Source organism: Adiantum capillus-veneris, chromosome 18 (genome assembly GCF_014529385.1).
Source record: "Adiantum capillus-veneris isolate H3 chromosome 18, ASM1452938v2, whole genome shotgun sequence".
Classification (NCBI taxonomy): Eukaryota; Viridiplantae; Streptophyta; class Polypodiopsida; order Polypodiales; family Pteridaceae; genus Adiantum; species Adiantum capillus-veneris.
Window position 1 is genome coordinate 52,072,560 of NC_140948.1, and position 25,739 is coordinate 52,098,298.

The 25,739-nt window shown below is 45.5% G+C and overlaps 1 protein-coding gene and 1 pseudogene across 4 annotated transcripts in view; both read right to left on the minus strand.

Annotated features, from left to right (window-relative positions):
• The window catches only part of LOC147435657 (RCC1 domain-containing protein RUG3, mitochondrial-like), a 116,655-nt gene that overhangs the window by 68,254 nt on the left and 22,662 nt on the right, over positions 1-25,739 (minus strand). For all 4 annotated transcript variants that reach the window (XM_086488653.1, XM_086488652.1, XM_086488651.1 and 1 more), the window contains exon 2: positions 24,071-24,216. In XM_086488653.1, the coding sequence (XP_086344779.1) occupies positions 24,071-24,216 (146 nt within the window). The remainder of the gene's footprint in view (positions 1-24,070; positions 24,217-25,739) is intronic.
• LOC147435658 (uncharacterized) lies at positions 18,301-20,518 on the minus strand (annotated as a pseudogene).

Here is a 25,739-nt window from a genome sequence, read left to right on the forward strand (position 1 = left end):
TAGCATTTGTGCAAGAATAAAGCAAGTACTTGCTCTGGCAACAGAGGAAGGGGGCCCTTGAGGGTTGAGATCCGACATCCCTGTGTCGTCTAATTTCTCTCTCTTGCCTCTCTTTCTTTCAGTTCAATTCAATTCTTTCAAGTGAAATAAAGTGTCCCTTGTGTTTGTGTACGGAGTACTAGATTCGAGCAAATTCTTATTCTCTTCCGTGCACCTGACAAGTGGGCGGCAAGTCACTTTCCAAAAAAAAAAAAAAGTGACCTGGACAAAACTCCATAAAACTCGGTGAGTTGAAAAGTGATGCTATGCAATCACATTCCAAGCGTCCCCGAGTGCAGTTCTCAAGCACAGATGCAATGCAAACACAAATTTCTCGCGGGAGAGCATTTGCTCTTTCCAAAAAACGCTTAAAAATATTCCACTATTAGAAAAAGCTTCTCAGAACCCATCTTTATTCTTGTGCTTGCGTCTTTATGCGTATTCCTTTTTCCAGTTCGGGTTTCCTGCCAAACCAACGGAATATTCAGCTCCCGTCACCCATCACGTGACGCATCAGGAATATCCGTTTTCCGGTCTCTCCTACCGAACTGACGGTACAACCCCTTCCCAATGCTTAATGTCACCCATCATATGACACATCAGAGTTGTTCGTTCCTAATGGCTTTAAATAATTCCCGTAGATCCAACGGTTCAAGTGCACACATTTAAATATCCTAATTTCAATAAAAAGAAATTACTCAGAAAAATAAGAAAATAGTCCATTTGGCAACATCCCTCTGGCTTCTAAACAATTGTCCTCAACTGTAATGCTTGTACATATCCTTCCAGAATCTCGAGAGAAGATGCTAATTCAAACTTGGTCATCCACTGAGTACGTTTGACAAAGTTTGGCTATGTATGACCATTTGTGGCTCAATTTCATGCAATTTGATGCTACAAATTGGGGCTTTTGCTCTTACATGCTTCTAAAGGCTGTGCATTAGCCTTATGTATGTTCTGTGAAGCTAAAAACAACTAAATTTGTTGTTTTTGAGCACAAACTCGCTTGCTGAAATTTCCTGTGCATAAATTTCAGAAATTGTTTTTTGTGCCCAAATCGACCTATTTTGCCCCAAATTGCTCCTGTGACCATTTGGAGTTGTAGTGCACACCTCTGTAAGGCTATACTCCGTTTTTGCGCATTTTGCCCAAAAATTCAACGTATTAGCCCTCTTATTCGTGCAACTATGGCCTCATCTTCTTCGGATGTGAAGAATCTCTTCAAGATTAGGAGATTCGATGGAACAGGTTTCGACCTTTGGAAAGACAAGATCCAGAGAATCCTATTTCTTAAGGATTGTGAAGGGGCACTTGAACAGGTAAAGCCACAGAATATGATGGATGAAGCATGGGTTAGCCTGAACAGGAAGGATGTTACATACATTAAAATGGCCATGACCGATGAGACAGTCATTGATATGAAAGGTCTCACAAGTGCTTTTGATGTGTGGGAGAAGTTAAAGCGAATGTATGAGAATACAACGCCTGTCAACCAAGTGCATTTGATGCGAAAACTTGTTGGCATGCAACTAGATGAGTCCAAGAGCGCTGCAGAGCACTTGTCGTTGTTCGCAAGTACTTTGTCGCAGTTACAGGATTCTGATTTGCCCCTTTTGATGATAAGCTGAAAGCTATCTTCTTTCTTATGACCTTACCTGAGTCATGGGAAACATTGGTGGTTTCATTTTCAAATAACCCCAATTTGACCTTTGATGGTGTTAGGGGTTCTATCTTGAATGAGGAAATCAGGAGGAAAGCAAGTGGAGAGGCAGGCAGCTCTGCCAACATGGTTAGAGGCAGGACAGAAAAGAAGAATGTATATGCACAAAGGAGTGAGAGTAAGAGTAAGGAAAGGGGAAATGCCAGCAAAGGCAAGGGTGATGTGACTTGCTATTAGTGTGGCAGGAAAGGTCACAAGAAACCCGATTGCAGGTACTATAAAGCCGAGTTAGAACGGAAAAAGAATGGCGGAGACAAAAAGAAAGAGAAGAAGGAAGTCAAGACAGATGCACAGGATAGCTCAAAGGACAAAGAGAAGGCCAATGTGGCTTCTAGTGTTGTGATAGAGGAGCTGTCAGATGTAGAGGACATCTTGTGTGCCACTTTGTCAGATGATGATGCTTATGACTTTGATGTCTCTCTTAATGTTCATTCACAGGACATGCAGATCACCAAGAGTGATCTTATTGATGCTTTGTTGACTGTCAATGATGCATTATCCCAGACTTGGATTGTTGATTCCGGTGCTTCATTTCATGTGACTCCTATCAAGGAGTGTTTCTCTACTTTTGATGCAGGCAAGCGTGGCCATGTATACCTTGGAAACAATCATGCATGTTCCACTGAGGGTATTGGCACTGTGAATCTCTCCATAGATGGCACAAATGAGCTTGTCTTGCATGATGTTAGATATGTGCCGGGAATCAAGAAGAGTCTACTTTCTATTGGTCAGATGGATATGCATGGTTACAGCATCTTGTTTGAGAGAGGATCATGGAAAATGACTAAAGGCTCAAGGCTGATTGTAAAGGACACAAAGAAAGGGACACTTTACTACATGCATGGAAAGGCCGTGTTGGGCAAGTTTATTGCATTGGCTGAAATTAACTCTCACATGGAGTTGTGGCACAAGAGGCTTGGCCATATGAGCCAAAAGGGCCTTTCTAAACTTTGTACTTTGAACAAGCTTGATGCTAAAGGCACAAACCTTGACTTTTGTAATGAATGTCAATATGGCAAGCAAGTAAAGCGTTCTTATTACTCTGGTGTCTCTCGTAAATCTTGTGTGCTTGATCTTGTACATTCTGATGTATGTAGCATGCCTACTAAGTCTATGGGAGGTGCATGCTATTTTGTCTCCTTTGTTGATGATCATTCTAGAAAAACTTGGGTTTATTTGCTTAAATCTAAGGATGAAGCCTTTGCTGCGTTTAAGAGATTTCATGCATTTGTGACCACCCAAACAGGTAGAAAGCTAGAATGATTGCGTATGGACAATAGGGGGGAGTTCACAAGTGCTGAATTTAACAAATTTTGTGAAAATTTGGACATTAAGAGGAAGCTTACTGTGCCATACAGCCCCTCTTCTAATGGTGTGGCTGAAAGATTCAATAGGACACTTTGTGAGAGGGTGAGATGCATGTTGTCCACAGCTAATCTCTCTCATGGATTTTGGGGAGAAGCTTTGAAAACTGCAGTGCATATATGCAATCGATCCCCTCACATGTCTTTGAAAGGTGACATTCCTAAAGAGATTTGGTCTGGCAAGCCTGCTTCATATGATCACTTACGCATTTTTGGTTGCGAGGCTTTTGTGCATGTCAGACCCGAGTTGAGGAGTCAACTAGATGTCAAATCCATTAAAGGCCTTTTCATGGGATATGGTGAAGAAGGCGAAATGGGTTACAGGATTTGGTTACCTCAGCTCAAAAGGGTTGTACGCAGCCGGGATGTTGTTTTTAATGAGGGAAGGCTGCTTCAAAACAATTGTGCCTCAAAGCATGACCATAAAAGGGTCAAATTTCAGCATGACCAAACACTTGTTAGGCCTATTTTTGACCCTCAGGATGCACCACATATGGCTGAAAATGTAGATGATCCAGTGGTGTTTGAGCCGGATGATGTTAGACAGCAAATTGAGGCTCCTGAAGGACATTTGCAGCCACGAAACAATGCTGAAAATGGTGCTCAAAATGATGTACAGCAGCCCATTGTTGATGATTTTATTATGCCACCTGATGTAGACCCATTACTGGATAATGTGGATCATTGGGTGAGGCGGTCTACTCGTCCAAGATGGACTGTCAGTAGATATGATCCCTCTTTGCATTACATTATGTTGACAGATAAGGGAGAGCCTCTTACGTATAAAGAGGCAAAGACATGTGAGTCAAGCAGTAAGTGGGAGCTTGCAATGCAAGAGGAAATGAAATCCTTGTATGCAAATGATACTTGGGATCTTGTGCCATTGCCTAAAGGGAGAAAGGCTCTTCCTAACAAATGGGTATACAAGATTAAGATTGTGGATGAAAAACCCAACTACAAGGCAAGATTGGTTGCAAAAGGATATGCAGAGAAAGAAGGAATTGATTTTCAAGAAATCTTTTCTCCCGTTGAAAAGCTTACAACTTTACGTGTCCTTTTTGCTCTCGTTGCGGTGCTTGATTTGGAATTGAATCAAATGGATGTAAAGACAGCGTTTTTGCATGGTGACATTGAAGAGGACATATACATGAAACAACCTGAAGGTTTTGTAGTTCCTACACGTGAGGAACTTGTATGCAAACTAAAAAGGGCTCTGTATGGTTTGAGACAATCATCACGGCAGTGGTATAAGAAGTTTGACACTTTTATGCTGGCTCAAGGCTTCAAACGCAGCCATGCAGATCATTGTTTGTATACGAAAAGGGATGAAGATGGTAGTCCCGTCATACTTGTTCTCTATGTTGACGACATGCTGCTTGCCGGGAAACATAAGACTAGTCTTGATGCTCTGAAACGTAAGCTAAATTCAACATTTGCTATGAAGGATTTGGGTGATGCAAAGCATATTTTGGGCTAGAAGAGATAGAAAGCTGAAATTGTTGTTTTTATCTCAAGAAAGGTACATTGCAAAAGTACTTGACAGGCTTAATATGGCTGATGCTAAGCCTCTTGGAGTACTTGTACCTCCATACACTAAGCTTAGCAAAGCAGATTGCCCAAAGGATAAGGTGGCATTGAAAGCAATGAAGGGAATCCCTTATGCATCAGCTTGTGGTTCTCTTATGTATGCTATGGTTGCCACTCGTCCCGACATTGCTTATGCAGTGGGAGTTGTTAGTCGATACATGTCGAATCCTGGCAAAGCGCATTGGGAAGCTGTCAAATGCATTCTGAGATATTTGAAAGGTACACAATCAAAGTGTGTCTGTTATGGCAAAAGTGACTTAAAGTTGCAGGGATATTGTGATGCAGACATGGTAGGTGACATGGATACCAGGAAATCTACCAGTGGATATGTATTTGCCATTGTTGGTGGTGCAGTCTCTTGGTGTTCTAGGTTACAGAAAATTGTGGCATTGAGTACTACTAAGGCTGAATATATTTCAGCCACAGAGGCTTCAAAAGAGGCCATTTGGTTGGGCAGACTTGCAAAAGAACTTAGCATGCCTGCTCATACACCCGTGTTGGGTTGTGATAGCCAGAGTGCTGTCTATTTAGCCAAAAATGCCATGTTTCATGCGCGTACCAAACACATCGATGTGTGGTACCACTTCATACGATAGGTATTGGAGGATGGTCTAGTCAGCTTGACTAAGATCCATACACAAGATAACCCTGCAGATGTTCTCACCAAGAGTCTTGCTAAGGCTCAACATGAGCATTGCATACAACTGGTGGGAGTTGGTTAGCTTAAAGGCGTCATTTATGCCTTTAAGTGGGAGGTTGTTGGGTTAAAGGCCTAAATAACCCCTTTTTGTACATTTTTATACTTTGTCCAGGTTCATATTAAACCTGGACACATTCTTTAAAGGTCACTTATAATAAAGTGGGAAAACCCAAAACTCACTTATTGAGTTTTCCCCAAAAACATGAGCTCTCTCTCTCTCTCCCTCTTCGTTCTGCAAGCGCTTCCCTTCTGCAGCACAGTGCCTCCGTTTCAAGCCTCAAGGCCTGCACATCTTCGCGTGCTCTATCACTTGCACACACCACCGCGCGCTCATCAAGGGTTACACACCTTGAGTTTGGGAGTAGACCCACGGATCAGAGAGTGGTAGACTCTCGAATTGGGATCCGGAAGTTGAGATTCCCAAGGAAGGACTCCATGTCCAAGAAAGCAATGTTATTATGCAGGAAGAGGACTCTAGAAACACAGTCGGAAAAGAGTTGCAAGGATGTCATGCCCTAAGTCTGGAAGATGAGATTCAGAGGCGAGAACCGGGATTCGGAGTAAGGAGCGAAAGTTCCTTGGAATAGGATTCAGCCGTAGGGATGGGAAGCTGAGGCTTCCGGGAACCATCAAATCTTATTCTAGAACGAGCATGGTAATACGTTCGATTCAAGTGCTTGTATAGACTTCTCCCCGGTAATAAAGATATTTTTAGGGGAGGGAGAGGGGGCAACCCATCTTCTGGTCCCCAGTACTGTGTCGATCTCGTTCTTCTCATTCTCTCTGTTTCTCTCTAAATTCTCTGGCTTCACAAATGGTGACGTGGCAAACCCTAACACACACACACACACACCCTCCCTTGGCATGGGACAGTCCTTGGCAGGCAGAAAAAAAAGATGACGTGGATGCAGGCTGTACGGATCCCGCAAACTGCGAAGAGTATGACACATGGCAGCAGTACAGAATCCCATGATTTCCGGCACAATCAACGTTCAGCTTTTGGCAGCTTTTTGGCTACGCAATTGAGAGTGGGAGAGAGACAGACTCTTGCTTTTTCTACGCAAGCTTCAGAGAGAGCTCTTCTGCTTTATATTAAAAGCTATTTTTATGGATAGCTTTTTGGACTTCCTTTATTTGACAAGCAAGAGAGAGAAAGAGCCTTTGCTTTATTATTGGGGCTTTTGATTTTCAGCTTTTGGGCTCTGCTTTTGGCATCCCTTGTACTCTTTAAATAAGGGGGTAGGCCACTCACAACTCAGAGCATTTGGACGCAGAGTCTGAGTGTGAGCGCCTGCCCGCACTCCTGTACTTTCAACACAGATTAATACAAAAAGAAATACCGAAAGGAGTGCCAGTCTTTGGGGCCAATATCTCTACGCACGGAACTCCGCCGGGCCAGTGTCAAATCAATTATAAACCGTGAACTGTTTTGAAGTGTTTATTTGTGTTGTCGCAGTAGAATTCTCGACTTGGAGTGTCCAAGTTGGAGTGTCCAAGTCTATTACATAAATTCTATTTATCGAAGTATATTTTACATTGTTATGCGCTTCCGTTTGTGACACAGACCCCATCCGATGTCACGTGACACATCCAACCCTATGTGTCTGTGGACAAGCTACAGCACGACAAGGGTTCAGTCAGTCCATCCAGTCTAGATTTAGGAAGTGATCTGGCACTTTTGTGAGTCTGTTCGCAGACCGTACACTTAGTGTAGATGCATATCCTCTGGATGCTCATAGCATTATCATAAGCATTCCCATCAGAATCCTTCAGGGGAATTTTCCAGTGCATTGAGCCTATTTTCCCTATTTTTGACATTTTTAACTTATTATTTTTAAGTGACTTTTGTTGGAAAGTAGGTAGGGCAAATTGAGTAAGTTTGTATATAAGCAAACCTAGACTAGCACTAATTGGCAGAAGAGGCAGCACGAGCACCATTGCTGAACAGGCAACTTCTCAACAGAACCCCAAGCCCTAGCATTTTTGCTCCTCCACAACAACCACCTAGCGTTTTTGGACCAAATCAGCCAGCGTTTTTGCTTCTTGCAGATCCCTGGCGACAGAAGACTCAACAAGAGACCTAGCGTTTGCAGTTGCAGGCCATCCGGCGACAGCAGAACCATTTTCAGCACTAGCGTTTTTTATTTGCAGATCAGCCCCAGCGTTTTGTAGATTCTTCGCGACGGAATCCCCAAAAGCATCAGCGTTTTCAGTTTTCAGCAGTCATACATCGCAGATCAAGCACCAAACCTCGTTGACCTCACCTTCCCATAGCAGTTCCTCGCCACACGGTCAGATCCAGCGTAGTTTGCAGATTCAGCCCGGAAAACACAAATTTCAGCATCTACGTTTTCAGCGCGAGGTCGTCACATCGTCGCCATAGACATCGTCCCCGTCATAGAGTCAGAATTCAGCAAATAGAAGATTTGCAGATTTCAGCCATTAGCATTTCCAGATTTCAGCCCGTCTCATCGTCGTCGACATGGTCGGCAAGTCCAAGCATTGTAGAGATTTGAGCAATCATAAGTAGACCGCTCTCGCCATCGAGAGTGGGGCCTTCGGAGGAGGGTTTTACAACGTCTCTGGTGTCGTATTCACTTCTCTCTCTATATCTCAATCTCATGCACTTTCACGCATAGTGTCCATCCACTTGTTTGTGATCATTGCACTCTCTCACTAAGAACAGAAGGCTCTCCCTTCCATAAGAACAAAAGGAACCTTGAGCACAGTTCGGAGCACTCATCTTGAGCAAAGCTCAAATATTCATTCCGCTGCACCTTACATTGGTATCACAGTTATGGCAGTGTTCTGTATCACTTAAGGAAAGAACCACAAGAATCACAAGAATTTTTTGCTTGTTGCGGTCACACGAACCCAAGTTCGCTTGGGCGTGTTGATTCCTAATCGTGTTTTTGAAGAGTGACAGGAATCCCAAGAAAGAAGGGCTTGTCCAGCTTCCGCTTGTGCCTCTTTTCACTCATTGAGAGCGGACCGTGCACTTAGCGGCCGGCAATCAACCTGAGGTGGGAAAAAGCAACCTTGGTGTGAGCGCAAGGCCGCTAAGGGGTGCGCCCGCGGAAAAGAGCAGAACTCGAGTGAAGAGAAGATCCTTCTCAAACACAGATTGCAAGCGAAAGGAAACCTCAAGAACCCAAGTTCCTCGTGAACTTAAGAACCCAAGACCACAAGAACCCACACGAACCCAAGACTTCAGTGGATGGTCATCACTCGAAGCGGAATGGATACTTCGCTTGGAGGTGATGAGCATGAGTTCCTTCGATGCTTCAACTTCATGCAAATCATCATGCTTGTGAGAAATCACATCTTGATCATGCAAATCATCATGATTGTCATTGTCATCCAAATCATCATGCTTATCATTATCATTCAAATCATCATCATGCAAATCATGTGTGTCATGCTTTGGAGAAGTAGAGACGAAGTTGAAGCATCGAAGGAACCCCAAAAGACTTTGAGTCGCTTTCGGCGTGGCTCAAAGAAACAAGCATTGCAGACCTTTATGAAGTTCAAGTACCGCACAACCCACGCATCAAAGTGGGCCAACGAAGAGTCCCTTCCAGGATTTCGGATGTTATTGGTGATCTCCCTCGACGCCATACAATTCGGTACCAGTACCTCACTTTGAAAAGGAGGGGATGTCATGTGACACATCCAACCCTATGTGTCCTTGGACAAGCTACAGCACGACAAGGGTTCAGTCCGTCCATCCAGTCTAGATTTAGGAAGTGATCTGGCACTTTTGTGAGTCTGTTCGCATACCGTACACTTAGTGTAGATGCATATCCTCTGGAAGCACACAGCATGATCATAAGCATTCCCATCAGGATCCTTCAGGGGAATTTTCCAGTGCATTGAGCCTATTTTCCCTATTTTTGACATTTTTCACTTATTATTTTTAAGTGACTTTTGTTGGAAAGTAGGTAGGGCAAATTGAGTAAGTTTGTATATAAGCAAACCTAGACTAGCACTAATTGGCAGAAGAGGTAGCAGGAGCACCATCGCTCAACAGGCAACTTCTCAACAAAACCCCAAGTCCTAACGTTTTTGGACCAGATCAGCCAGTGTTTTTGCTTCTTGCAGATCCTTGGCGACGGAAGACTCAACAAGAGACCTAGCGTTTGCAGTTGGTGCAGGCCATCCGGTGACAGCAGAACCATTTTCAGCCCTAGCGTTTTTTATTTCCAGATCAGCCCCAGCGTTTTGCAGATTCTTCGCGACGGAATCCCCATAAGCATCAGCGTTTTCAGTTTTCAGCAGTCAAGACATCGCAGATCAAGCACCAAACCTCGCAGACCTCACCTTCCCGCAGCAGTTCCTCGCCGCACGATCAGATCCAACGTAGTTTGCAGATTCAGCCCGGAAAACGCAGATTTCAGCATCTACGTTTTCAGCGCGTCATCGTCGCATCGTCGCCATCGACATCGTCCCCGACATAGAGTCAAAATTCAGCAGATAGAAGATTTGCAGATTTTAGCCATTAGCATTTCCAGATTTCAACCCGTCTCGTCGTCGTCTTCATCGTCGTCGACATCGTCGGCAAGTCCAAGCATTGTAGAGATTTGTGCAATCATAAGTAGACCACTCTCGCCATCAAGAGTGGGGCCTTCAAAGGAGGGTTTTACAACGTCTCTGCTGTCGCATTCTCTTCTCTCTCTATCTCTCAGTCTCATGCACTTTCACGCACAGTGTCCATCCACTTGTTTGTGATCATTGCACTCTCTCACTAAGAACGGAAGGCTCTCCCTTCCATAAGAACAAAAGGAACCTTGAGCACAGTTCGGAGCACTCATCTTGAGCAAAGTTCAAATATTCATTCTGCTGCACCTTCCATCCGATGAGGCCCAAGTGACCTAAAGAGAAAAATAAAGTAGGACCAGCATACCCACACACACAGATTTGCGTGGAGCATGAACGTGGAAGTTGTACAGACACCCGCATTTTGCGTTGCAATGCCACGTGGCAGACTGTATGGATTTCCGTGTTATACGCTGCTGACCTGGCAAACTGTAAGGATTTCCATAATTTGCGCTAGCAGCTCTGGGGGCCAACTTTTGGGACTAGATGCTTTTAGAACTTCAAGCTTTTCATGTAAACTGCTTGTCATAGGCCAAGGGCCTTTAAATATGTGCAAAGCGCTCGGTCTCTGGCACTCTTCCAAGAGAAGGTGCAGAGCACGAGTACCGGCATTGTACTAAGTTCAAGCCATATAAAGAAATACCGAAAGGGGCGCCAAGGTTTGGGACCAGTGCTCTCTTGGGGTGGAAGGGGCGCCCAAGGTTTGGCACCAGTGCTCTCTTGGGGTGGAACTTCGCCACTTCTCGTCTTGTGTCGTGCATCTCTTTCAATTCAATTGTTATTTGAAGTGCTTGAAGTTGCTCAGTCTGTTCTTTTCTGTTGGCACGTGGTGCCCGTTCCTATTACAGTGGTATTAGAGCTTCAAGCATGTGCTTTTTGGAAAGCATACTAGTCCTAGCAAAGAGCAGACAGAGCACACCAGCGCTTCCAAATTCCGACCCCGGACTTATTAGCCACTCCCACCCTTAGTCCATCGCGCATCGGGCGTCTTCATCGCTCTGTCTTTGTGGCTTACAAGGCGTAAGCCATAAAGAACCCAAGACATGGTGTTCATTGATTCAGCAGAGTACTTGCAGTTTCTCCTCGAAGAGCTTCGCGACATTCTTTCATGGCATCCGCAACAAAATCTCCGGATGCTGCAAAGTTTTCAACAATTTCTAAATTACATGTTAACCCTATGATGCCCTAAGTGATACCTCCATCATCCTCCGCTATCAGAACATACGAGAGCTTCCAACCGGCAACCTTCCCAACCGTCTGTTCCGATCGAGGGAGTCTTTAGGAATATGGTGTAGCCATCTAACCCTGATCCACTGCAACCGCCGTTGCCCCCACCTCTCCCACCACACCACCAAGCTACAATGGTTGGAGTCCGTATGGATACCCTTATTATCCGTAACCGGGATACATGCCTAACAAATCGAAAGATTTCAAGGATGGCGGTACAACAGCATGAAAGATCAAAAGAAAGCATTGCAATTCCTAAAGCATGCCCGGCTATTGTCACTACTCCTAGCACCAGATGTCAGCCAGTAGGAATAATGCGACAAGAAAGCCTCTAGGGCACACATGGGCTAGTGAATGCCATGAACAAGTTAATTCATATGAGAGGAAAAACGTCTCATAAGACGTCACAAAACAGTAAGAGTAACTCACCATGGTGGAGAAGCATTGATCCAAAGATTATTCAACCAATAGCATCCCGTAGCATGAATGGGAGAAGCAGCCATAGATGTCACAACTCAGAGGTTAGTGCCCATCATCAAAGCAGAAGGTATATACGATGTCATCACATGCAAACTTAGTAGAGGAGAAGTTCTTAGAAGAGTGACATTGCCACAATGCAAAAAGGGAGAGAGTGCTAGAATCGTGAGCCCGCCAAAAGGTAGTTATTTCCATCCTCAAACCCAAAGCAAAACAAGGCAAAGTGGCAACCACCATTGAGATATGAAGGGGAAGGTTCCCACCAGGGTAAGTTCTTGCTGAGGGTAGATTTCCACCAAAGGATAATATCAAGCTATTGTGACACCAATCATTAAAAGGGGAAAGGTGACATATCCATTTATTCAACAACCAAGAAAGCCCTTCAAAAAATTCCTCCAGGAGGCGATAAGTGAAAAATAATTAGAACCACTGTCAAGCCAAGGCTCCTCAATAAACCATTCCAAATTTAAGGGACTAAAGTAGCATGACCTTAATTTTGTCAAGATAAGAACACCATTTGTTAAGAAAATAAAGTCAGAGCCCGATGATCTAGAACAAGTCAAAGCCCCATAGAGAGCCTCAGCATTGTGAGAGGCCCAAACGAGGTAAGTGAAGCTCATGTCAGAGAATGAGAACTCTTTGTACAACAGTGTGTGTGTGTGTGTGTGTGTGGGAGATACAAGTTGCGCGTGAAATTCCTGATCTGCTGCGAGTATTTCTTGCGCGCTGCTGCGCCTGCGCCAGCAAGGGTGGGTGACTGTGTGCGCGCGTGGGTGTGGGTGTGGGCAAACGCTGAAGGTAGTGCGCTGTGAGACAGCGCGTGGAGCTCCTGCTGTGTGAATTCCCTGTGCACAGCAGCAGCAGTACGCAGCGCGCCCTCTTGTTTGTCGCCGTCGAGAAGTGCAGTATTGAACAGCAAGACTGTAGGTAGACAGTTGCAGAAGGCTTTGCACGCCAATTGTGGTATCATTCTGCAGGACTGGCAGAGCAGTTTGTATACAGGTAGAGTCTCAGTCAAGCTCCATTTCGTTGGGCAGAATTCAGGAGATGTATATTGTTGTGGGTTTTGGTTGTTGCTTTTGGTGAAGCATGTACATAGCTGTGGTTCGTATGTTAATTGCAAGGTTTTCTCGACAGTAGACTGCAAAAGTTTCTCGCCAGTAGGTTTTGTTTGCAGAAGGAGTTTCTTTTAATTTATGTTTGACTCACTGTGCGTCTTTAAGCGTCGGAAGGCGATGGATTCCACGTCGGAGGCAGCTTCTGAGATCAAGGCATGCTTGTATGAGGACTTTGAGGAGGCTCGACAGGCATGGAATGGTCGGGCGCCTGCTCTTGAGGTGCGCATTCCAGTGCAGGATCTCATGGACCCAGTTGCGCAGTACGCTATGAATGCAGTTACTCTGTTTTTCCCGAGGAAAATGCCTACTGCGCAAGATGTCGGCCAATGGGTCGATTTTCTTCTTAAGCGGCAAGCTGTCCATGGTGTCTACTTTGAGGCGTGTGGATTTTATGAAGTTTTGCTTGCAAATATAGAAGCCCGAAATCTTTTTCTTGAGATGTCTCCCCTCTTTTTTAATACGCAGATGACACATGTTCTCCCGTGGGCACTCACTAAAGACTACCAGAGTCTTATTCGTCACAAATGCCCGGTGTGGGTAGAAATTGTTGATTTCCCTCGCACGTGGAGACATTTCCTGCCCCTGTTGGCTGCGCAGCTTGGAAAGGTTATCTGTCCTCCAAAATTGGATGCGAATACCAACAGGTTTTGTATTCTATGGGACACGGATAAGATTACCCCTAATGGTATTATGGTTGACTCAGGTGATCCATGGGTAGGCAAGCGCCCCTTTAAACTTAAATAGGGAAAATTTGCGAATTCTTGTTTTCGATGCGGCAAATTTGGTCATATGCAATTTGAATGTCCAGAGCCGGTCTTGCAACCCCCTCCCTCTGCTGTTCCTTTGTCCACCTCTCTCCCTACTGGAAAACCCACAAGTGAAGCCAAGCAAAGTGGAGTCTCTATTGCTAAAGTGGCTTCGAATGTGGACAAAGGGAAAGGCAAGGTACAGCAAGTTACTGATCTTGGGAATGGGACTGTTGTTAAAGGCAAAAATGTTGGACCTATTGATGTCAATACATGGGTGGTGCCGAAAAAAGCAATGAAGATTCACACGCCACTTTCTGCTCGTAATTACGTTCCTTCTGTTAATGCTAACAAGAATGCATCATTTAAGCAACTTCCATGCAATGACAATCGCACGTTGATTGATGCATGGGACAAAGCGATGCACTCTTACAAAGATGTACTCCTTGGTGAGGCTTCCACATCGCATGTGAACACTGTGGACACGTTTCCTGCCTTGACTCAGAGGATGGGTCCTCGTACGGATGCAGTGAATGAAGACGTGTCTATGGGCACCTCCACTTGATTTTGATACTTGTTGCTTTATGTACATATGTTTCCAATGCAAAGTCATATTAAATGCATCTCCTACAATGTGCGTGGGTTATGCAACCTGGATAAATGGCGGCTGACCTGGCACTATGTACATACATGTAGGGCAGACATAGCTGTATTGCAAGAGCACAATCAGCATGAGTTTGATGGTCAATGTTCCTATTTTGCCGGATATTGGATTGCGTATGCTGGCTTGCAAGATTTCTCTGGTATATTGATGCTAATTCGACATGAGCTTCAGCATGTTCTGTTATACAATGATCCGCATGGTCGTTGGATGGTTTTACCGTGTTTGTTGAATGGTCGAGTTCATGAATTTGGAGGTACACATGCATATACGGCCTCTGGGCAAAGAGTTGCTTTGTGGAGAGAAATCTCGTCTCACCCATGGACATCGAATGCATTTTTGTGTGGAGATTTCAATAATACTCCTGATATGATTGACAGCACCACAGGCAATTCGCATATGCTGCTTGCGGAGAAACATAATTGGGATCTTCTTGTTGCATCTGCTCAGATGATTGATATATGGCGTTCTTTGCATCCATGTGCCTTTGGTTTTACCTTTCAACATGCTGCTCATTCCTCTTATAGAGCACGATTAGATCGTTGGTATTTGCTTAATGGGCAACAATATGAAGAATTTGTATGTGACATGAGGATAGATTATGCTCTGCAGTTATCGAATCATTATCCTCTTTTGCTGTAGTTGTCTTTTGGACAGTCTCTTTATCGGCCTCTTCACAAGAAACGTTTGTTGCATGTTAATAATACCTACCTTACTCATGAAGCTTTTCATCACATGGTTGTCGATATTATTCCCCCGCTGTTGGCTCAAATGCATATTGATTTGGATGCTGCTTGGTATCGTTTTGTCATGAGAGTACAAACTGTGATTTCTGACTATGGTAGGCAGCATATGCAGCGTATTCGGGAGAATGTCGGTGATGCGAAACAGGTTAGTCAACGATTACAATAGTTGCCTGATTTTCGCCCATTGTCTGACTCTAAGATGACAGAGTTATGTGAAGCTAAAGTGTGTATTCAGCAAAATGATAAGAGGAAGCTTGCTAAGTGGCAGACGCATGCCCGACAACAGGCCTTTATGGATAAAGGTTGTGCTTCGAAGAAATTTTTTAAGCAGTTGCATCATTCGAGAGTCTCGCAGTCGATTAAACGGGTTATGCTTCCCTCGGGTGCTTGGACTTCTTCGAAGCGGGAATTGGCTGAGGTTATGGTTTCACATTACCGTACGGTGTTTGCTGCCCCATCTCAGCATTCTTCAGTAGCTTGTCGAGCGCGTGAATTGTTGCTTTCTTATGTTCGTCCAATCCTGTCTTCGCAGGAGGCACAATGCCTTGAGGATCCTTTCTCTGTCGCCGAATTGCATGGTGCCCTGCTTGCATTGGGCCGGTGGAGATCTCCTAGTTGGGACGGACTTACTGTGGAATTTTTCCTCTCGTTTTGGGATGCCCTTAAACAACCCCTGATCTTCATGATAAATATGGCATGGGAAAAACAAGATCTACCAATTTCATGGAAAGAGGGCTTACTTAAGGTGTTGCCCAAGCAAGCGCTTTGTGAGCAATTCTCTCATTGGCGGCCCATAACTTTGATGCCGGTGATATACAAGATTTTGGCTAAAATGTTGGTCCACCGCATCAAGGACTATTTGTTTACAGGTTTTCATCAGGCTTAGTATGGTTTCATTCGTCGTCATCAAATCATGGACAATTTGGCCAATCTTATGATTGGCATGGAATATGCTAAGTATACGCAACAAGATGTGCTCATCATGCAAGCTGATATTGAAAAGGCCTTTGACACTGTGCATTGGGACTTCATTGCTGCCACAATGAGATGTCTAGGATTTGGTCCTAAGTTGGCCAATGTAATTTATTTCTTGTATGATTGTAGTACGTCGTCGGGAATTCTGGACGGGGAATTGACAGAATCGTGGCCGCTTGGTTGTTCGGTTAGGCAAGGCTATCCTATTAGTGCTTTGTTGTATGCAATTGCTTCTCATCCTTTGTTGATGTATCTAGATCACTTGACCTCTGCGCAGCGTCTTCAAGGTTTGCAGCTACCATCGGGTCATACTTTTATTGGGCAGGCTTATGCAGATGACTCACTATTTATGCCCCGCAATCAACAAAACGATGTTCAAGAGATTATTGTTTGCGCTTGCGGCTGGTCTTAAAGTCAATTTCCGTAAATCAAAGCTTCTACCGCTTCGTTCTTGTGATTGGCATGCTCTGTTGTGGCCAGGAGAGATTGTTCTTCCAAATGTAATCACTAGGCATTTGGGTTATGGAATGTTACTCACACGCAGAAAGTGGATTGGGTTATGAATCGCATGAATGTTAAACTGCATTACTGGAAGCTTTCTACCTGGCCGCTACATGTTCGCCTGCGAATTGTTCAGAGTATCCTCGTGGCATATGTTCAGTTCTTCTTGCCATTGTTGCATTGGCCCCGTCATTGTCTTGACTCTCATGTCGGCCATTTTGTCTCATTTGTGGCGAACGCGTGCTCACAAAAAAGGTTTGCGCTTGATATCAATGGCAAAACTTTGTACACCAAAGCGCTTTGGTGGTTTGAATATTTTGGACCTGCGTAGGCATGTCATTGCTAGGAAGGCTATGCTTTTGTCTACACTTGTGCAACAATCTCAGCCTTGGACTCTTATGTTTGCACACTTGAGTCAGCATGTGGTTACATCCTCATTTGGTCATTGGCAATCATCCATGTGGGAGGCAGTCTTTGGTAAGATGGATGGTCGTATTCCTGGATGCCCACTTTCTTCCATCTTGCTTTCTGCATGGAAACGGGTTACGATTCATCTTTCATGGAATGCCCAGAGAGAACGAAACTCGCTTCGTGCGGAGAGCCTTCATTGGAGTCGGGCTTTTTCTCTTACTTTGGTCGACCGCTTGCCTCGCTAGGCATATTTCCTCTCCTGCCGTGGCATTCGAGTGGTTGAGGATGTGGTGGATGCAGATGGTTTCACTTTCGAGTTTCCATTTGCCACTCGTCGCTTTGGATTGGGCATGCACTATCGCATTTTTGGAGAGAATTACAACAAATGTTGACAGCTTTCTTGCCGGTTTCACCTTTGGTTGATGGTGATTGCATGTCTGATTGGAAGCTTGGGGAAATGCCATTTCAAGATATTTCTGTTGGCCGGGCATATGCTCTTCTTCTGCCTCGTCCATGGATTGTTGATCATTGCAATGCTATTTGGCACATGCATAAATCAGATATTTGGTGGCGCAGGGTTATATCTGCAATATGGGAAAGTCGTTTGCCGTTGAAAGAGCGTTTGTTTCTTTGGCGGTGTTTACTTGGTGTCCTCCCATTGGGTACCTTTCTTAGGATGCGCCGTATCCGCTCTTCATCATGTGTCCGTTGCTTATCTGCCGAGGAGGATGTTTGTCACCTCTTATGGGATTGCTGTGTCACTCGAGAATTCCTTCGTCGGGTTTCTGCGTGTATGCGGCTACGTTTTCCCACGACGGTCTTCCATAAGCGGTTCTGGATTTTTGGTATCTTCTCGCCGGCGTTGCAGTGCTTTGCATCCTTCTTCATGTGGGTCAGGTTTTGGGCATACTGGAGCCTGTGGCGACAGCGTAATGGCTATATGTTCCATCACATTCATATGGATCCACTACCTTTCTTCAAGATTTCCCTTCGACAGTCTTTGCGGTTTGCCTTGGAAGTTGGTGATATCACAGCAGAGATACATCAGCTTTCTTATGAATGCTTTTAGATATTTTATACCGCTGAACACTATTGTGTTCCTTTCCTTGTACATCTTTTTGGTGGGTTTTCCTCTCTTTGAGGTTTCCCACAGATAGTTAAATCAAATTGATTTACAAAAAAAGTGTGTGTGTGCGCACACGCGCGCGTGTGTGCGTGCGCGCGCGCGCGTGAACGCGTGTGGACGTGCATGTGTGAGTGTGTGTCAAAGTGCAATGGAGGGTGCAGTGACAAGAGAACACGAAGAGAGAGAGAGAGAGAGAGAGAGAGAGAGAGAGAAAAGAAAGAAAGAAAGATTTTTTAACGTCCATAGGAGGCCGAAATCGGCCTATGAGACAAATCAATGTACATGGGGTGGGTGTCCTCTGGATATCCTGTGAAGGATGAAAGGTACAAAGCAAAAATAGCTATCCTGTGTAAGGACTGAGGGAGGAGGGAGGTGTTACAAGGGTGGGGTTCTAAAAACAGCGGAGAGATGCAATCCTATATGCTGGGGTATATACAATCATGAAAGAAATGCTATCATATCTCTAGCTCCATCCAGTCACATAATCAGGGTGTAAGACATGATGCATGGGTGGGTGAGGTGTGAACAATCCCCGTAGGATGGCAGCTGGATCTACAAAAGCCCGGATGCGTCTCTCCTCTAGAGATCTGTAGTAGCGCTCCTGGATCTCCTGAATCTCTCTCTGGTGAAGTCGGGGTGCCCTACGTCCATGGGGACGTGGACGTCTGCGAGCTTGGACCTCCTAAGCCTATTGTAGAGTCACTCCTCTCTGAGTAGTCTGGGATGGTGGTACTATTGTGCCCCTCTGGAAGAAATCTGTAAGCTGTGTCTGGCACTCGTCTCTCACGACTGATGATGTCTGAAGGAGAGAGTCCCAGTGCTGCTATGTCTCTATGAGGAAGCCGCCAAAAAGTCGTTGGTCTCTGGACTGAAGAATCTGGAGTAAGGTGGGCTGATCTGCAAACAAAGTCGGATATCTGCCTCTGATCCCCGCATATGCTCTACATCTGCACACAAAATGCTCCTCACTCTCAATGTCTGTTGTGCAAAGTCTGCATATCCTCTCTGCCCTGGGGACATGTGCAGCTCTCCCTGCCTCAATCTCTAGCTGGTGTGATGATACTCTGAGCTGTCCAATGGCGACCCGTGCTCTATGTGGCATGTGGACATCCATGTATCTCGGTCTCTGGATGAAACCATCTGCTAGGATCGTCAGGAAGTGGTCTCTGTAGTATTGCCTCTTCGTAGGAAGAGGCTCTCTGGGTGTGATCCATGTCTCTCGGATGTATAGCTGCCAGAGATCCTGTCTGAGAACTCGATTCCTCTCATGATGTGAGAGGCGTATGTATGGGGAGTCGAGATCATACTGAAAAGGGGGCAAGTCTGTGATGTCCAAGCCATGGGATGTGAACCACTCTGTGACCTGTGAGTACCATGCTCTGGTGCCCCCCTCCTGATGTAGCTGTATCGATGCCTCGAAAGCTCTGCATGTGAGTCTGTCTGGTGGAAGCTCTCGCATGCGCTGGATGAAGCAAACTGTATGGAAGAGGGCGTCTACTAGCATCGGGGGTGCCGCTAGCTCTGCTCTGATGATATTGTGTGGTACTGATGGTTTGCTATGGAGCAAACGAGAAATCATAATGATCTATGGGCGCTCTATCTGTGTCCAGAGAGATGTTGAGAGTCCTGGTGCCCATACTGCGGCAGCGTACATCATGGCAGGTGTAACTAAAGTGTCAAAAAGCCACCCCTTGGTGCGGGGCTCCTGGAAGTGGGCCTGGTGGCATCTGCGCTCTAAGGTGGCCAGTGCTGCATATCCTCGTGTAAGCCGGTCTTTGGCTGCCTGGGTCATGGAAAATCTGCCCGTGGTGCCAATGAAAGTCACCCCCAAATATACATATGAATCAACTATCTCAACCTGTCCACCTGCTACCATGAGCACTGCTCTACTCCGGACTGTCCTGGAGGTGTGGAAGATCATGACCTTGGTCTTGCCAAGGTTCACTGTGAGCCCTCGATGTGTGCAGAAATCATCCAAGGCGTGTAGGTGGCTCTGTAGTCCCTCCCGTGTCTCAAAAACTAGAATAATATCATCTGCATAGAGCATAATATGGACTGGTGTACCTGCCAAGTCGGAGCCCGCCCCGCCTGCTCGTAGGATGTAATCTGCTATCTCGTCGATGTAGAGGCCAAATAGGGTCGGGGAGAGGGGGCATCCTTGCTTCACACCAATGGTGCTAGCAATGGGGTCCGATACTCCACCTAGGCACTGCACTCTACCTATGACCTGTGCATACAAAGAATGAATGGCCCATATCATCTCATATGGTATCTGTAGCTCCTGGAGACGCTGAAAGAGTCTCTCTCTAGGGATGGTGTCAAAAGCCTTGCGGAAATCCACAAAGCACCAGTAGAGTCGTCTCTTCCGTGCTTTCGCTCCGTCGACGAGGCAACGAAGCACGAAGATGTGATCAATGGTCGAGAAAGTGCATCGAAACCCTGCCTGTCCTGGTGCACGAAGCCCTGATGCCTCTGCGTATGTGCTGAGCTCTGCCTCAAGAACTGCCCCATATAGTTTGGCCAATGTGTGGCCAATCATGATAGTCCTGTAGTTCCCTGGGTCCAAGGTGTCGCCAGATTTGTGGATCGGCACATTGGTGTGCATGGTCCACTCCTCTGGTAGTCCCTCAACCAAAGCGCGGTTGAAGAGACATGCTATCAAGGGGGAGAGGGTGTCTGCTGCATAGATGAGGTGCTCGCTTTGTAGTCTAGTGTGGTCTGTTGAGCGGCCATGCTGAAGGCGTCGAATAGCCCTCTTCACCATACTAGATGTGAAGAAATTCGAGGTGGTAGGTCGAGGGTTGGGTGGCTCCGGGATCAGTGCCTGCCCAGGTATCTGGTATAGGCACTCGGCGTAATCATGCCAAATCTGAGGATCCTCCAGGGGGGTGGTAGGGCGTGGCTCTCTGAGAATCCTCCATGCGGTGGCGTAGTCTGTACTCATGAGAAGGTGGTATAGCTCAAGCTCTTGTGCCTCTTCGAAGGCCCGCTGTTTACGGCGTGTGATGGCCTTCATCTGTCACCGGACCTCGCTCTCAGTGATCTCCTCCAAGGCTCGTCGAGCCCGTAGTTGCCTGTATAGATCCCTACACTCATCGTCGTACCACCGGTTCTGGGGCATCGTCCCAGAGGGTGGAGGTCTACCAGTGTGGGTAGTATGTGGAAAGCAGCTAAGGGCTGAGGTGTGTAGAACTACGAAAAGCTGGCCAGTGAGTGTAGAGAGTGGTGTATCTGGGTCGAGAGTGTAGATCCCCTCGTAGACATGTGATGAGTAAACTCTGGCTAGCTCATGTGTAAAATGTATGGTGGTGTGTGTGAGATGGGTGAGCTAGTGAAAGAGAGGGCAAGATATGCATGGTCAACCCCAATAGGTAGTGGTGGGATGGTGAAGGATGTGAGCAGGCAAGCTGCCTCTCTGAAGCCGATGATGTAGTCCACTGTACTGCCGCCGCTGGGTACTGATGGTGGTATGCAAGTCAGGCCTCAAGATGATGGCCATTGCGCCATCCCGTTGTAGATAACGAGACGGTGCTGTGATCCCAAGCGACGTAGATGTCGCCCGTACGGTGTCGGTGTGGTGGTCTCTCTGGAAAACCTCTCTGCCTCTGTGTTCTCCATGGTGGAGAGTAGCTCTGGGTCGTCAAAGTCGTAGATGTCACACTGTCTACTCTGTCCTGGCGTTGAAGTCTCCCGTGAAGAAAACTTCTCCCAGCTTGGAGTATTCCATGATCTCCTCCCTCAGACATGCATATGGTGAAAGTGTATCATCCTCCTCCTCTCCACCCTGTGTATGAGCCTCATCTGTCTCTCCTCCGCCTGTCTGTGCAAATCTAGAACCACTGGGTGCTAAGTAGCAAATGGAAATGTAGAGAATGTGTTCATCAGAGAGCTCAATCCACACCCACATGTAGCGTGCTCCTGGGTCACGGGCTACTATCCGTATCCTGCTATGGAGTGAGTGGCGGTAGAGGACTGCTACTCCGCCAGATCCTCTAGTGGTGTTGTGCCGTGTGCACTTCCTGTGTGTGGATTCCCATTGATAATCCTGTACTCGGGGTAGACCTCTCTCTGAGCTCTCATGTGTCTCTGTGAGTAGAATGATGTCTCTGTCATGCATCACCTCCTCCAATCTCCCTGGGTGTGTCCACAGAGAGCCGTTGCAGTTCCAAACTGCCATGTGTATCTCCTCATATAGTGTCCCATAGGCCGCGAGTCCCTATGCTACGGCCTTGCCATCGATGATGACCCGGCCGTCGCGATAGGAGGTTCGTTTTCCTTCATTGCGTGCTTGTTGGATCCAGGGCATGCATGCTCTTCTATGCTCCACTTGCATTTTTGTGAGGTCGTCATCTAGGTAGATGGGGGGGCCCGTGAGACCTCGTAGGATTACCCTCTTTCGGATGAAAAGGGTGCGTGCTTCTTCCGATGGGAATTGGAGTATAAGAGGCCTCTTCTTGGTGAGGTCTTTGACGGCTCGCCAAGCTTTGGTGAAGGGGGTTGGGTCTTCTACTTTGTAACTAAGTGTGTTGCATAAGGTTTTACCATCTTTCTCAGGAGTGGATTCCTTCCCTTCGTCAATGCCGGTGACTCATATATTGAGGCGACGGGCATTCCGCATCTTCTCCTCTTCAAGGGTGGTGTGTACAAGGAGAGCTTCTTCCTTGTGGGCGTCCTCTTTCGCTTCTTTCTTGAGGTTCTTCTTGACCACTTCTACCCATCCCTCCTTTGTGGCTTCGAGCTTGTCTTCCAAGCTCTCGGTAAGGGCTTTAGTGAGTTCTTCTTTGATGGCCTCCTTCGTGTCCTTGTTGAAGAAGAAGAAGAAGAAGAAGAAGAAGAGAGTTTTAACGTCGTAGGAAACTATCCCAAGAGACCTTAAAGATCTAACCGACGAGGAGAGTTGAACTCAAGACCTGTTATTCAAGAGGGAAATGGCATAACCAATCTACCACACTTGGGTGATAGAAAGGTTATACCATTTTCCTCTCTTTATTAGCACACACACACACACACCCGAGAGAGAGAGAGAGAGAGAGAGAGAGAGAGAGAGAGAGAGACGCTAGAGAGAGAAGATGGAAAGTGGCCAAGCCTTGTGGGGTACAACTGTGCTAATCAAAAGAGTATAAGGCTACAATGCAACAAGGTGTCCCATTCGTGGATCTAGGAAACCCATACTCCATCATAATGCAAGGTACACAAGCAAAGGATACCTACATAAATAAATCTGACATGGCCCCAATAATGAATCAAATAAAATCACTAAAAGGGACAAAGGTGTGGATAGCAAATGAGTTGACATCATTCCAGCTAAAGAATAGACCAATTGAATTGGCTAACCTGAAAGAAGCAAGGAAGAACGGCAAGATGAGTTGACACCATTACAGCTAAAGAATAGACCAATTGAATTGGCTAACGTGAAAGAAGCAAGGAAGAACGGCAAGTGGCTAGTCTACACAAGAGGCACAGCTATCATTGCAGAGTTTTACATTCCACTCCCCAAGAAGTAGACACACACCCCTATCTAGATTAGCCACATCCCATCTTATATGTTGAAACCCCATTATAGCTATACCTCTTAGAGGTCATACGAGGTTTTTCAAAAGCATTGTATTTTCGTTTTTGTTTTTATATGCCATTTTGGCATGTATGCCCAAAAGATGTAACCAAGATGTACTTGATCTTTCCTTTAGGTCAAGCTGGCCTCCAAAGGACGCTAATAAAATCTTTCTTTCTCATCATGATCGTGTCTTCCAATTTGCTAACTTCATAATCACTCTTAAAAGAGGGTCTGAAAGAAACATGGAACATTAACAATCTAAGCACAAACTCCACCTAATAAAGCCACAATGGGAGCACAACAATTAAAATTGCTATTAAAAAAAAGCCTTACTAATGTATACCAATGACTTGCTTAAACTTAAAACAATGAGCACAATTTGCTTCAAAATTATGAACGCGAGTGCTAAGTCCATGAAATTGGGTGGCAATAAGCAATTTACTTGCAAATTAGACCTATTACAATGTAGCTATATGTAAATTATAAGGATGGGCTAGAGACAATAGAATACACCCAACATACCTGATGACGAAATTGCCGCAGAGTGGGACCCACCCCCTGCAACATAAGTCACACGGACATCTTCATCTTCACTAAGAAGTAGTCGTCTTGGTAAAAACTCTGCTTTGTAACGACCATGGCCCAATGCTCCAAAACCTCCAAACCCCCTGCAAGCCTTACCATCAAAACAAGCTCACTATCACATAACTTTTACCATCATGTTCAAACCTAGTTTCATATTCTAATCAATTAGCGTGCAACCAAGGGTTATAACTTGCACGCATTAACGACACATTGACATAAGATTTACAAAAGTTTGATCTTTTATAGCACACAAAAAAAGACACTCATCTAAGAGTTTGGATACTATGTCGCAAAAGCAAGCTCTTAGAAACGGATACATACCTTCATACGTTCAAGAAGATATTTCACAGGTAAAATAAACTACATTTAGTTTTCTGCCTAAGAAGACTGACCCTTTGTGCCATATACAATGTTGTGTTGATGGAGAGGAATAGTCAAAGTCCCAACTGAATAACTTCTGTTATAGATTGGTAGCAATATCAATATGATAGTTCAAGAAAGGCCAAGGCTCAAGCTCCCTCTGTTGTCTCAAGAGTCAAGGTTCAATCTTTGTCTCTGATGTCTCAAGAGAGTCAAGGCTCAAGTGCGATAGTGGGCATCTGCGGAAGTAATAAAAAGAGTGCGAGACAAAAACGTTGACAGAGAATGAATAGATTGTACTATACTCCAAATCACAAGTGATAGACTACCAACCCTCATCACATATAAAGTGCACTAGGTGTAGGCATGGCAATCATTGGACAAAAATATAAATGTGGGAATACCCTAAAAACACCATCTCACCCATATTGATTGGACAGAGCCGCCTAGAAGGCCTTGGTTGTTCGACCTCAAGTAAAACCTGGCATATTTACAAAGTGCCACGCTGTAAAAGGCCAGTGAATCTACAAGATCCAAGATTAGCTAGGGTCTTTGGTTAGGCATAGGTCCTAAAGATAGACCAAGCGCAAGTGTGTAAGTAGGTTGGATGGCTAGGCATGTCAAGTGTGACTGCAACACACAAGGAAAAAGGCACCAAGAGTAGGCATGGATTGCGGAAAGTAGCTAGGAATCCGTCCGACCCTATGTGTCTGTGGACAAGCTACAGCAAGACAAGGGTTCAGTCAGTCCAGTCAGTCTAGCTTAGGAAGTGTTCTGGCACTTTTGTGAGTCTGTTCGCAGACCGTGCATGCCCAAGCACTTAGTGTAGATGCATATCCTCTGGTTGCACACAGCATGATCATAAGCATTCCCATCAGAATCCATTAGAATCCTTCAGGGGAAGTTTCCAGTGCATTTAACCTATTTTCCCTATTTTTGACATTTTTCACTTATTATTTTAAGTGACTTTTGTTGGGAACTTAGTAGGGCAAATTGGGTAAGATAATATATAAGCAAACCTACGCTAGCACTAATTGGCAGAAGAGCACGGAGAACACAGGCAGCAGGTTCCCCCTCTCTCTCTCAGCAAGACTTCCCCCTTGGTGGCGTTTTTCCTCCAAGCAAGAACCCTCAGCACCTAATGTTTTTCATCAGTAGCCTCATCCCATCTGCTGGCGTTTTTCAACAAGATCCTCATTGCCATAGACTCCTATCCCCTGGCGTTTGTGCAATAGCTTCAACAAAT